The sequence below is a fragment of the Macrotis lagotis genome, chromosome 1 (genome assembly GCF_037893015.1).
Source record: "Macrotis lagotis isolate mMagLag1 chromosome 1, bilby.v1.9.chrom.fasta, whole genome shotgun sequence".
NCBI classification, from domain to species: Eukaryota; Metazoa; Chordata; class Mammalia; order Peramelemorphia; family Peramelidae; genus Macrotis; species Macrotis lagotis.
In genome coordinates this window covers 221,333,494-221,348,800 of record NC_133658.1, presented here as the reverse complement: position 1 = coordinate 221,348,800, position 15,307 = coordinate 221,333,494, and the positions used below count along the sequence as shown (strand labels likewise).

Genomic DNA, 15,307 nt, shown 5'->3' with positions numbered 1-15,307 from the left:
CTCATTACCTAGCTGTGTGATCTTAACACTACTGGCTTTGCAACAGAAAGAAAAAAAGAAGAAAATAAAATTTTAGTGCCTTTCCTCTGCAGATTATTTCAAATTTATCCTGAATATAGCTTATTTGTATATATTATTTCCACATTTCCTTCCTTGATTACCATTATTTTTATCTTTCTATATACTCCCAGTATATAGCACAGTACTTAAAAAAAGTTTATCAAATGACTGATCCAGTTTTCTTTCCATGAGATAATTCATGGAATTGTAAAGATTCATGAAAGAGATAAATCATTACAAATTTAGAATAATAATAATAAGTATTATTGTTATTATTATTATTGAACTTCTGTAAGATGCCAGTGCTTTATCCACTGCGCCACCTAGCCTCCCCGACATAGACATCTCATACTCAAGATGTCCAAAACATTTTCTTTCTAAACAATGCTTTCAATTCAGCTTCTGTCTTACTGTCAAGAATACTGTCATTTATCCAATCACTCAAGCTTGCAACCTGCCATTCTCTACTCCTTACTTTAATTCACTTAATATATCTTAATTTGTTCCAAAATTTTATTTATTCTTTGAAAATATTTTGCATACATCTATTTCATTCCACTCACATAATTATAATCCTAGTTCAAGTACTTATTATCATTTAACTGAACAACTGCAATAGATAAACAATGAGTCTGTCTTTAATCCATGTTCTATTGAGCTGCCAAAGCAACTTTTTTTTGAGATTTTTTTTTTTTGCAAGGCAAGTGGGGTTAAGTGGCTTGCCCAAGGCCACACAACTAGGTAATTATTAAGTGTCCAAGACGGGATTTGAATTCAGGTACTCTTGACTCCAGGGCTGGTGCTCTATCCACTGTGCCACCTACCTAGCCACCCCTAAAGTGACTTTAAAGTCTATTCTGGACCATGATTTCTCCCTTCTGCCAAGTTCAAGTGGTTCCATATTTACGAACAGTGCTCAAATAAAATATCCTCTGTTTATCACACTCTAGCACCCTTTAACTATTCGGGTTCTTCAGACAAAATACTCCCATCTTTCACCTCTATGCCTTGTCATTAAACTCTCTATCCACTATTAAATGTTCTACCTCCTCACTTCCACCCCCCCCACTTTTGTGACTTCCTTCAAAACAACTCAAAGCCCACTTATTTTGGGAAGCCTTTCCCAAGGCCTCAACAGTTGATGCTTTCTCCTTTGAAGTTATCTCTCAGTTATTCTGTAAATGTGTGTGTGTATTCATACATATATTCCCTTCTCTGATTTTTGTATTTTTATTGCTAACAATTAACAGAATGACTGGCACACTGTAAGAACATTCAAGCATCCCCGAAATCAAAGAAGGATACCAAATACTGAATGACAAAGTCGGTATTCAAAAAGATCTTGAAATGTTAAAGCATTATGCTAAAGTAAAAAGAAGAAAACTAATGAAATGAAGGTTTGATGTTTTGATTTGTACATGAATTGGATTTAAGCAAGACAGAGGTGCTCAAAGTTATCAGTTTCCCTCTCTTTCAGAGTCATCTAAGTTCAGAGGCAAGACAAAAGTCAAAATGACAGACAATGGCCCAGAATGCAGCAGATGATCTTGATGTCTTCCATATATGACTAAGTTCTAAGGGTTTCATTGCTTAACCTTAATGTTCATTGGAACAAACTGTTCTCATATGCCTGTTCTAACAGGAGAAGTCTTCATATATTGGGTATAGATATCACCCTAACTCACTGATGGGTCTGAGACCTATCACTTATCTCAATCTGGTTTAGCCCATCTGCCAAGAGGGTTTTAACCAGGGTGTGGCTGTTAAACATGCTTCTTGGAAACACAGATGAGATGTGTTGTGTTTGTCTGTGTGTGTCTATGTATAGATCTATTTTTCAATGTTATGAAGAAAATGATTTGAGAATGGATTAGATATATTGATTCAGTGAAATTACTTCATAATATCATCAAGCTTCTAAGTCTGGGACTAGGAAGAAAGTAACAGCTTTGACAGTAACAGGGAAGCTAATAAGTAGGCTAGAAGGAAGGAAAGGTCTGGATGGAAAGATTTAGACATGATAAGTTTGAGATTTTGAAATTTCTAATAGGATGATATGGGACTCAGGAGAGAGACTAACCCAGGATTGATAGTTCTGAAAATCATTTGCATGGAAATGATCATTGAAACCACAGAAGCTGATTAGATCAGCATAAAAGAAATGAGAAGAGATGAAATATCACAAAGGAAAAAGAGAAGGATCAGAATTATTTAAAATAAGTGAGCAAGACATGGATGCAGAATCTGTAAAGGATTAGACAAAAAAACCTTTGTGAGGACAGAATATTCAGAAGGAAAAACGCTATAGAAAGTGTTTGGATGTAGAGATAAAGAAGGATAAGGTTGAAAAAAGATCATTAGAGACTGGTGGAAAAAGATAATTTGCAAAGTCAAGTGAAGAATAAAATAGGGGTATATAACAAGTCAAAGGGTATTTACTTGAGCCATGTAGGATTGTTTTTGAGTCCAAATGCAATTAAGATTCCTTATTTTTGGTGAGGTCTTCTAGATGCCTCTTTTAATGAAGACCTTTATAAATCAAGCCCCAGAACAATGCAGTTTTCTCAAAAGACTCAAAAACACATTCTGAGAGTCTACATGAAGCAAAGAAAAACTATGAAGGCTATGTATTTCCCATTTTCTGACAAGAAATTTTAGGGTTAGCATACTGAGTTTACCTAAGGAGATCAACATGCACACATGCAAGTGTACACACACACACACACACACACACACACACACACACACACACAGCCTACCCCACAGGTGTGCGTGTAAATGCAAGTGTATATATATAAAAATATAGGTTTATATCTTGAATATGACACACTGTTGGCATAGACTATATCATGTTATCAATGACAATTCATGCATAAGAAATGTTACAAAAAGATATCAAAAACATATACACTGGAAAGCAAGGTATGTCAGTTTTAGTAAGAAGTTCTAGCAAGCAATTTTATAGCAAAAAATATGGAAAATAAATTCTAATAAATGGACAAGCTATTGTAGCACCAACACTCAAGAAATATGAAAGACTCATGAAAGAATAGATCTAGGTAGATCATGGAAAGAGAACCACTGGAAAAATACAGATATTACACAGGAGAAGAATGCATTGATGGGTATTAAGATCACAGGAACAAAGATCATAGATTTGGAGATGAGAGGTAGTAATCAAAAAGCCATCTAGTTTAACCACATCTTTTTACAGATGTAGACTTGTCCAACATCACAGTAATAAGTGGAGGAGGCAGGATTTGAATCTGGGTCTTTTTATTCTATAGTATATGTTCTCTTCACTGTATCATATTCTTTCTATTATTTAAATATTAAAACTTCAGGCTCGTCCAAATTTTGAAGTACCTCTATCTTGAAAATTCTGAATTGTAATGGAGTACAAAGCAGGGATACTAAGTAAAATTCCCCCAGTGTAGATACATTATATACAACTCTTAAAATTATCTTTAGTTAGCATAAAACAAAAATCAACTTTTATTTTCCTGAATGTCATTTTCAAAATATGTATGACATTCAATTAACCTAAGGTACTATTACTATTCTATGATTATGATGATCGCTTACATTACCATGAAAAAAAAAATCACAGAGTATGGCCTTCAAAGTACCACCAAGTCAAAAACCATTTTACATTTTGCTTTAGTAGTGTTCTTATAATATGAACTCGTCGCCTTCCAGATCCCTAATCCTCACTTAACCATGTCCACTTAGGTTCAATTTTTGATTCACCCTAATTTATAGTCCTCAGTACTTGGTATTCAGTCAATGAAAGGAGAATTTCATGACATCACTCTCAACCTACTAAACCAGGATAATCTTAGAAGTTTTTTCCTCCCTTAAAGGAAAAACTAGCAAATAACTATTGCACTAGCAAGTGAGTCTCTATCATCATACTTTTAACTGGGTCTTTTTAGTTCCAGTTAATTTAAAAAAAGGCAGAAAACAAAACAAATATGGTGGGGAGGGGAGGAAAAGTGAAGTGAACTGCAAAATGTCTTTTAAGGATGCCAACGAAAAAGCAACAAATGACCAGTCACAATTAAAATTTTTCTAGTAATTTAAAACAAAAGTAAAAGCCTAAAAGCAAGTCTTAAGACTGATAATTTTCTTTTAATTGTAATTTTAATAAAATTTGAAGACCCAAATTACTGAATAAATAAAAGTGATGATTAATTATTTAGAGTGCTCTTAATCAGTAAACAGATAATCATCCAAGCTGAGCACACCTGAAGAGTATTATATGGTATCAACTTAACATAATAAATCAATAAAAACATAATTATTCCATATATGACATAATTGAAAGGAAATTGAACACATACTATATATAAGGATATCTGTATCACTTCAAAGATATGAATTAACACAGCATTATACCTCAAACGATTAGTGTAGGTATCCACACATGTCTTCATTTTGGCTAACAAGGTTCCAACTGAAGCTTGAGATTCAGACTGCTCCTCCTCCTCTTCGCCATTTTCTGTAGAGAGAGGCAATAACAGGGGCACCATGGATGTACACGAAGCAATGGCTCGGAGCAGCTCCAGCAGAGCACGGTAGAGGGGAACATGTCTGGCCATATCAAGAACTGGAACAAGGGGGAAAATAAAAGAAATAAATATACAGGCAGCATCAAAACAATTTCAACACAAGGCTGCCTTTCTCTCAATCTTAAAGGAATTAAAACATTTTTTTTCTTTACTTACCTTCAGAGCTGAAAACAGGTCATCATGAGGACATGCCTGTGCGCTATATTTAAGTGTAAAAATATCTCTTCCATGGATTGTATGTGAATTAAAATCAAGATAATATTAAAATCTCCAGTCTGAATGCTTAACTTTATAGATGAAGGACATTTTCAGAACATGAAAAAACAACAAAAAAACTGTGGAATGATTCCAATGAATAAGTTGAACAAGTTCAGCTGGTGATTTAAATCTTGGAGTGATGCCATCATTTGTAACATAAAAAGGAAGAAATGAATTTAAGACTATCAAAAGACCATTATTATATGGATAGCCAAAAATATTCCTGAGGATTCTATTTCAAACAATTGCATCTTTCTTAGAATTACATTATTTTTTTATGTCTAGGAACACCAGGTACCATTTTAAGTTTCTCTTACCATCCAGAGCCAATCAATTACTAGGTTCTATGAATTCTCTTTCTTGAACATCACCATTTCCCAATCCATCTAGGTAAGTCTGTTTAATTATTCTTTATAATCTCTAAAATTTATATATTTAATTTGCATGGAGACTCCTAGATCAGGCTTATTTATTATATCTGGAATAATAGTATCATGTCTAATAATGAGAATCTCTGCTTCTAGTCTTGTTAAAGGTTAAAGGCTAAGTTCCTTAGTTGTTATCAATACACATCCCCACCTCCTGGTTTTTTTCCATGGGGGGGGGGGGGGTATCTCAAGTGAAAGGCAATTAGGTTAAGTGACTTGTCCACGGTCACACAGCTAGTAATTGCCTGAAACTAGATTTGAATTCAGGCTCTCCGGATTCCAGGTAAGAGCTGTCCCTACCACAACCTTCTTGTAAATCAACTTTCTTTTTCAGTCTTACCTTCACAAGTATTCCATTATAAATAAGCTTCTTACTTTAGCCAAATTATACCCCAACCATGATTTATGCTACTCTGTCCCTACATTTTTATCACATAATTCTTTTTTTAACCTTTCCTTTCTAATCATCCAATTTTTAAAAGTTAGCTCAAATTTCATGATAGACCTTACCATACAGTGCTAATACGAATTGACTTCCTTATCCTCTTGGAGAATAGTTATTCATACAGGAAAAGGCAAAGGACAAACAACAAAACATGCACTAGCCCATGACAAGCAGTTTGGAACAATGGAAATAGCTCAAGTTATGAAGTTAAGGGCAATACTTTGAATCCTAAGGGACTGCAGACAGGTTACCCTCCTTTCCCCACAACCCCTCCACCCTGAGAGCTCAGTTTGCTCATCTATAAAATAAGAAGGTTGAATAGAGGATTCCTGGAGTCTTACGACTTTAAAATATGGTCTTATGATCTTAATTAGCATCAGTAAGGAAAAGGAGAGTTCATTAAGCCCAGGGACCTAGCATCTTATGGTAGTGAAACCATTTTGGGGCTCACTTTTTTAAAATCTTTAATTGGGGGACATTAGTGATGCTTGATTCAAATAGAAATGGATTTGTAGGTTCCATTTAAATAATAAAAACACAAATTAACATTATCTGTTTTATACTGTATCTTTATTTTGTTAAAATTTTCCCAATTATTTTTTAACAAGGTTCTGGCAACACACAGACAAGTGGATCTGTGTGCAACACACTAATCTGTGTGATTACATATTGCCTCCCAGAGGTATGGGAGTAAATCCAGCATTACTATACAAAAAGGCAATTTATCCTGAGAACAAGCCCTGGAAGAAACTGTAATCCTGCTCTACTGCTGCAGAGCTGTGTCAACTTTGGCAAGTCAATGTTCTCCTTTACAAATATGGGTAATATCACTAGTTCTATGGAACCCAAGTAGCAATCATGAGTATCAATCATGTAGTAACTACAGGAGTCACTACAACACAACTACAGTCAGTCCCTCTTTAACAACAATTTGGAAACCTGAACCTGCTGTTAACCAAAAGTCACAAACCTCAAGACATGGGTAGTAACTGGATACTACATAAAGGCATATGTATGTTTGGAATTCCTTATATCTTCCCTAAAGACAAATTCTTGAATATTGATAGATACAACAAAAAGGAGAGGTCTCACAGGAAGGTGGTGGACAATTCCCCTCCCAAATGAGAGTGGCAAGGGAGAAGAAAGGGAGAAGGAGCAGGGAAGCTTGGGAACTTTGGACCCTAGGGGGTTTTCTGCTTGAAAGAGTTCCAGCTGCACAGTTTATCAGTCTGGACCGACTGGCCAGAGTCAGATTTATAGCTAAGTTAACTTCCAAGAGCAGTGAAAATGTATTTAATAGAGTACAGATGCAAAAGTTTATTTATTCTAAGAATAAATTAGGTTATTCTTACATTAGTTTAGGGGCTTCATCTGTGGAAAACTGGGCAACACAAGAAAACAACTTGGGCAAACAAGCAGATGAAAATTCGCTGTTCATTTCAATCAAAGAACAATGTGAGAAACACACTAGTGTGACAGCTATGAGATTTTGTTGTCCAATAGAAACACATTTTTATACCTCCTTCAATTAAAAAGAAATTCCTTGTAATGTTATAAATAGGGCAAAAAATATCCCAGAACAAGAAAACAGGGTGCTTATGAAACCATGAATCCATACAATGTATAATTAAAATTTTTTAAATTCAAAATATTTTATTTTTAATTCCAAATGCTCTATTTTCCTCTGCTCCTCCCCAACCACTAAGAAGGCAAGAAATAAAATACAACAGACATGTATGTACACACTAATACACAAAATCTACCCAATCTTGAATGTGTGTGTGTGTGTTTGTGTGTGTGTGTTTGTGTGTGTGTGTTTGTGTGTGTGTGTATGACTATGCCTGAAAATACATCTCATGTTCTCTTCCAAATAGTGGGAACCATAATTACATAATTCACCATCAGTCTTTTAGAATCACAATGGGTCACTGCACTAATGATATTCAAGATACTCTTTGTATAAGGAAAATATGTAAATGCTTCATTCTTAGTTGTTTTCTTTAAAAATACAGTAATCATTGCATTAAATACTCTCCTGCTATTGTTCACAATTCAAGCTAAAAATGAATCTGTACCTTTCATCATTTCTTATGGTATAATATTCCATTATGTTCAACTACCATAATTTGTTTTCCAGTTCCTAAATGAAAGGAACTATGTTTCAAGCTCTTTGCTGAAATGAATCATCATAAATAATTTTTGCACAGAACAATTTTCTCTATTCTCTTCCTTTTTCTCTTCTTTTCCCTCCCTCTCTCTTTTCTTTTGGTTTTAGCAAGGCAATGGGGTTAAGTAACTTCATCAAGGTCACACAGCTAAATAAGTGTCTAAGGCAACATTTGAACTCAGGTCCTCCTAACTTCAAGATCTGAGCTCTATCAATTGCGCTACCTAGCTACCCCTTGTTCCCTCTCTTTTAGGAGTATATGTTTATTATTATTGTTGCTGCTAAAGCTAAGCCAAATGTAGTATTGTTTCATGTGTAATTCTCATTGCTATAGAGGTTTAATTCATAGCTCCATATTGCAAGAGAATCCTAGTAAACTAGGATTCCTAGAACTCCTTCAACAATTATCTTTTTTGTTGTTATTTTTGCCAATTTGATGGCTATTTGTGAAGATATTTTTTAAACCACGGGAAAAATTTGTCATTTATACAGATTAAATTTCATTTTTATTAAGTTTAACCTAATGTTATAATCTACACTAAGTGAATTTTTGAAATATATTCATTGATTATATAAATATATTTATGTGCCATGAGCTCTACTAGGTTCTTATGATGTAAAAGTAAAAAGTACTCTTTGCCCTCAGGAGGATATTTTCTAATAGTGATGACAACATAGATAGACAAGTGGTGGCCAGGGAGATGCATTTTGGTTTGGTAAATTGCAGATATGATGAATAAAAATACAGGAGATAACACTGACAGACCCATTTCTAATAACAGTACAGAAGGAAGGAAGAGGGCTGCAACTTGGGATATAATATGACAGATGGAAGCAGTAACCTAGATAAACCTAGTCACTTACAATACTCATCAGAGGGAGTAACAGAGCATAACCGGCCAAGAACTTTTGGATAGAGTGAGTCATTACTAACAGTTAAATAAACTGTTAAAGGATATGAATATGCAGTTGTCAGAAAAAAGTCAAAGGTATTAATCATATAAAAAAATGTACTTAACCATAACTGATTAAATAAATCAAAACTAAAACAACTGAGATACAATCTCACATCTATTAAATTGTTAAAATGACAGAAAAAGAAAATGACTAATTCTAGAGGAGATACAGAAATATAGGGAGATTAAAGAACTGTAGATTAACTTATGAACAATCTAAACATTCTAGGTTATAAAATTGCATCAAAACTCAGACCCACCAATATCACTACTAGGTCAGTATCTCAAAGAGATCAAAGAAAAGTGAAAAAGATTTATTTGTAGAAAAAATTTTATAGTCACTCTTTTTTTGTGATGATCAAGAATTGGAAATCAAGGGGATGACCATCAACAGGGGAAATGGATGAATAAGTTGTGGTATAGGAATATAATTGAATATTATTGTGCTATAAAAAATGATGAGCAGGATGGTTTCAGAAACTCCTGAGAAGATGTATCTAAACTGATTCTAAGTGAAATGAACAGAAGCAGGAAAACATTGTAAACTGTAACAATAATAATCTAAGGTTAATGAACAGTGAAAGCTACTTTGATCAAAACAACGATCCACGAAAATTTCAAAGGATTCACAAAGAAAGATATAGTATCTACCACCAGAAAAAGAGCTGATGAATTCTGAATGAAGACTGAAATATGCCTTTTCATTTTCTTTATGTTTCTTGCTTTTACAGTTTTGTTTTTATTGATAACATAGCTAATGCAGACATATTTTTGCATGAATTTATATATATATACACACACACACATATATAAAATTGATTTCATATTGTCTACTTTCACAGTAAGTGAAGTAAAGACAGGGAATTTGGAATACAAAATGTTTTTTTTTAAATGAATTGCCCCTCAACCACAATTAATTGAAGGTTATAATTTTTTTTAACCCCCAAGTCTGTAAATCTGTCATTTGCTCTTAATGTTCTAGGACTACGAGTAGATCAAACATCTCTATCAAGGAACAGTATTTCAAATACTTGAAGAAAGCTATTGTCTTCTAACCAGGGTAAGTGTCCTGAGTTTCCTTCAAACAATTAAGGGTTCTTCTATTTAACTAAATGAAGGGTTCTGATACCAGAACATGTATAGCACAAAGTATGAAATCCTTTTCAAGAGGGTGTGAGGAATATTTGTTAATAACTATGTATTTCTATAGAAATTACTTATTTCTTATGTGCACAAACACAAGGATTCACTTTTTTTTAAAAAAGGTTTTTGCAAGGCAAATGGGGTTAAGTGGCTTGCCCAAGGCCACACAGCTAGGTAATTATTAAGTGTCTGAGACCGGATTTGAACCCAGGTACTCCTGACTCCAAGGCCAGTGCTTTATCCACTACACCACCTAGTCACCCCCAAAGTTGGATTGATTATAACTGGTGAGAAATATCTTTCTTAATCCCCCCTTTTTTTTTTAGTTTTTGCAAAGCATTGGGGTTAAGTGGCTTGCCCAAGGCCACACAGCTAGGTAATTATTAGGTGTCTGAGGCTCCAGCGCCGGTGCTCTATCCACTGCGCCACCTAGCCACCCCTTCACTTTCTTTAATAATGAATATTACACATGGGAAAGTTTACTGAAAATCACAGGATACCGATCACAGTGGAAGAGATAAAGGTCTAAAGTAGAATGCTATCAGTATGAGGAAAGGAGGTACAATATTAGGGAGGTTTAGGAAAAGGAACTTCACAAAAATATACATATACAAATGGAACAAGAGGAGAAAACTCAAAAGAGAAGTTGAGACTTTGAGCCTGAGTGGTGCATGTGGATATATTGGGTTCGTCCAATAAAACAGAGAAATTAAGGGGAAGATAAAAATCCAGGAATGTAGAAGGTGAGTTAAATTTCTTATTATATTTGAGGTAGTAGCAATTCATTTAGATTAAAATTTTCAGTAAATATATATATATATAATATATAGATAGATAGATAGATAGATAGATAGATAGATAGTAAGAATTAAAGAATTCAATCCCTGAGGAGTTGTTTAGGGGGTGGGGAGGGGAGAAATCTGGATTGAAAATGAAAAAATAATAACATGGGACATCAGCAGGGGGAACAAAGAAGCAATTTTGCCTCATACAATCTTTCAAACAGGACTGTACATTATTAACTCTCCACACTCCCAAATCATAAGCCTCAGCATTAAACAGTATTAAAGATCATCAGATTCAGTCAATGCTTATATGTTAAGACATATCAAGATTTTGTTACTCAGTGGGCTTATTAATCCTCTGAACTCTGTGTCTTTATCCAAATGCATTAGTTAAAAATGTTAAATAGCTAAGGGAAAGTCACATATCTCAAGGGGAATATCATTGGAGGTCTCAAAACACTAACTTGAGGATGTTGCAATTTGGCCATTAAATCAGTTCCAAACTGTATCATCACTAATGCAATAACTTTCCATCTTTTTTTTTTTGCAAGAATATAGGGAAAAGTATGATTAAATACTTGTGAAAATCTAAGCAAATTAAACAAGTAGTAATAAGCCTGCTTTATAAAAACTGAACTATGAAGTGAATACGTAGCAGAGATTAGAAAATCTGTCAAATCCAATAGTTACAGAAACAGTAAGTGACTCCTCCAGGGTTACATAGTCAATAGGTGTAATAAGCAGCCTTGCACTTCCTAGCTTTGAAACAAACTTTCTATCATATACCATGCTGCTACTTTATAGTTACATGTATAATTTTGTGAGTATGTACATACACATTATACACACACATATTTTTGAATGTTATTTTTTCAATTACATGCAAAGATACTTCTTAATATTCATTTTTTGTAAGTTTTGGAGTTCCACAGTTTTCTACCTCCCTTACCTCCTCCTATGACAGCAAGTAATCTGATAAATTATTCAGGTATAATCATGTTTAACATATTTTATGCATATATATTTTTAGGAAAGTCAAAATATTATGAAAAGTAGGTCCAAGATAATATATGCCTGAGAAATGTAGATACAATTAGAATATTTTCTCATTAAAATGCTGGACATTCATTGCTAAAGTATGCACGATACAGATAGTGAGGGAATAAAAAGGAAAGACAATTTTAATTCTATTGTGAAAAACTATCTGTCAAGGAAAGCAAAAACAACAAAATCGCCATTTCAAGTATGAATTGTTAATGTCAGCATGTCATTTGCTTCATCGGAAAACCTTAAGTATAGTTAACTCAGCACCCTTACACATGGCATTCAGTGTTGTTACAGGATTAAAATGTGCCTGGTCTGACAATGAAAAGCATTGTCAGCATGTCAGAATGAAAGCAGAGCTTTCACACATTGTTATGCAACTCACTGACTGCAAGAGTGGCTAGGAGCTCTTTCTTTATTCAGCAAGTGCCAAGTGCATGTTTAATCAATGTCACAGCTCACTACAGTAAGCAACTAAAAGCCACCGTCCTTCTGTTCCTCAGATGTGCCTAGATGCTAAATTAAGTAATGCTTGAAAAGTATTTTGAAATTATCACAAAAAGCTGCAAAAGCAGGTGTGTGACATTTTATATTATGACAATAAAACTACCATCCTGCTTTTCAGATGTGTGGAATAAAGCTAGATAGTACTCAGCTTTCTGCATTTGGAACTAGCATTTCAACAGGAGAAGGCTTCTTCAGATGGATGGAATGGAGTACACTACTTAAAAGGCTCATTGGAAAGGAAAGCTGGAAAAAAAAATAACAACAAACAAGAAAAAGGACCCCATTTATCCTTGAGCATGATAAACTTGAATGAAATGTACCCTTAGACTGAATCAGCATATATGGAATTTAAAATAAAAAGAATTCTACCACTGAAAATGGAATATGTTTACACTCTGGATGGATATTGAAAATTAAGTTATCTTTTCAAACTGAAATGCTACAATGAATTTCACAATGGATTGCTGATGGGATAAGGCCTATGCCTTTTAAGAGACTAAAAGCTTTTTAATTTTTTCATAATAAATTTCTTTATCAAGGAATTTCTTGCTGTATCACATTTTCTTTTTCTCTGAAAATAAAAAAAAACAGTTCTATATGAAGATATAAGTTTGGGTCATCACTATCATGGACTAAGCAGCATGTCTGATGACATTTTATTCCTGATGAAATTTAGGGTAAGAAATGACAATTTTAAAATTTACTGTATTTCAGTTGGTAATTCACACAGGCTTGAAAGCCTCAGGATTTTCTGGTCATAAAAAATCTTTTGTCATAATTTTCATGCATACTCTGTTAGCAAAATGGACTCAAATTTCAAAGCAACAATAAATAAAAATAATTCTAGTAGTAATGCTTCAAACCCAGGTAACTCAACCTGGGTTCTGTAAAGCAAAGTGTTCAATCTAAGGTCAGGAAAAAAAGGAGATCGGGTTTTATAAGGCTAATAATCTCATATATTGAATTATTTAAGAGTTAACAAAAATTATACTAGGAGTAAATTTTATGCTAACTTAGCTATTAAATGTACTGGGAAAAATGTACTTAAAGTTTCAAAAATGCAAGCCTATTAAATGATAATTTTGTTACAAGTACCTTGAAATTAAATGACCATTTATGTTGCCGTACAAATTTTAAAATGAAAAGCATTTTGATGATTTAAAATAATTTACTCTAAAATTAGAAGAAACAATATACAGAATATTTAATCCGATGACCATAAAAACACAAAGAGAGCTAATACACTAAGAAATAAAAATTAAATTATTCGACTAAACCTAAAGAAAAACAGTAACTACAAATGCTAATTTTTTTAATTGAAAGCTCAAAGTGACTTCTTTAAGAGAATATTCGTTTTTCTCTTTCTTTTTCTCTAGCCAGCTGTCAAAATATTGGTGAAGATATTTGCTGAAAAAATGGGTACCTCTGCCATCACTACAGTAGAAGATGTAAAAAGGCAAGAGGAGAAAGAGGAAAAAGAAGAATCTATTTTAGCCATGTTAGGAATCATTGGGACAGTGCTTAATCTCTTTGTTATTGTTTTTGTGTACATATATACTACACTTTGATAGTATTTTGCAGAAACAATTATATATTGTGGGGGGGGGGGGACAGCACGGCCAAAGAATGTTTTCTAATACTTCCTTTAGAAAGCAGTGTCTCTTATTAAAGCTGTAAGGAATATTCCAGGGTATGTGTCTCACTTAGGGCACTGAGTGTGAAAGGCAGCTGGAAATCCACTGAATGGAATAAAATTATGACAGGATGGACAGATAATATTCAGTTTACAGATAAAAGACTAGAGAGACTGAAGGAATAGAAATATGGACAATTATGTCCCTTTAAACTAGAAAGTATGCAAGAAACTGCTCGTGTAAATAAGACAAATAGACAGCAATGCCACAGGACATCGATAAGGGTGCATATTTAATATATATTTTATCTAGAATCAAAATTGCATAAAATCTCTTTTCTGTGGGATCCTAAATAGCATATCTATGTGTTTCGTTAAAAAGATGATAATTTAAATTGTATGGAAAACATATTTCTAATCAAATATACTGTAAAATTACCAATGCAATCTTAACCATGGGTTCTATTCTTTAGTCTTATTTTGAACTTTTCTACATATTGATCAATATATTCAGATAATGAAATTGCCTTTGGCTTTGAGTAAAAATAAAAAAAAATCAAAAGCTTTGCATGCTTTTACAAATTATTACTATTTAAAAATATTTTAGGTCATATTAAAAAACATAACATAAAAGGAAACTTGTTTCCTTTTTGACAAAAGTTTAGCATATTCTGAAATATTTTACTGCAAAGATTATTCTAAAGGTTAGAAATTAAAGAGTAAGCTAATGAATTTTTCAATCTTACACATAAATCTAATGGACTCAAAAGCCAATAAAATTTCAGCTTTACTTTTAGATTAATTTAGGATTACAAATGAAGAATTTATCATTCTAGATTAAGTACAGTCAAATATTCTATTTTATATGTTGGGCCATGACTTGGAAAAATAATTATCATCTCTTTAGGAAGAATGTCATAATACATGGTACAAATTCATCAATGACACATCTCAATCTCATTGTAAGCAGTAATTAACCCATTATCTCTAATTCTCTGAAATAAGTATTATTAAAGATGTAAATGTATAACTTAATAATAATTAAGCACATGGCATTGAATTTTGTTTATTAAGCTAACCTCAGTCACTAGGTATCTCAATCTCTGATATATGAAATTAAAATCAAAACTGCTCTACTGGGAAGGAAAAATTATATACTTTTCATTCAATGTATCCAATAAATAGCAGAAATGGAATATTTATTATTCACAGAGTACATGTTTTAAAAGTTGGATTTTTTTCACCTAGAATCATCATTTAAAATAAAAGGAGGCTAAAGTTTTACTAAAGAAAGTGAAATTTTTAAGTAA

At 33.2% G+C, this 15,307-nt stretch overlaps 1 protein-coding gene across 6 annotated transcripts in view; it reads right to left on the bottom strand.

Moving 5' to 3' along the window:
- Positions 1–15,307, bottom strand: part of BIRC6 (baculoviral IAP repeat containing 6) — a 309,262-nt gene that overhangs the window by 81,204 nt on the left and 212,751 nt on the right. For all 6 annotated transcript variants that reach the window (XR_012473425.1, XM_074209682.1, XM_074209678.1 and 3 more), the window contains one exon: positions 4,459–4,669. Coding sequence is in view for 5 of the 6 variants with exons in the window: in XM_074209682.1 (XP_074065783.1) it covers positions 4,459–4,669 (211 nt within the window). In the remaining variant the exon portion in view is untranslated. The remainder of the gene's footprint in view (positions 1–4,458; positions 4,670–15,307) is intronic.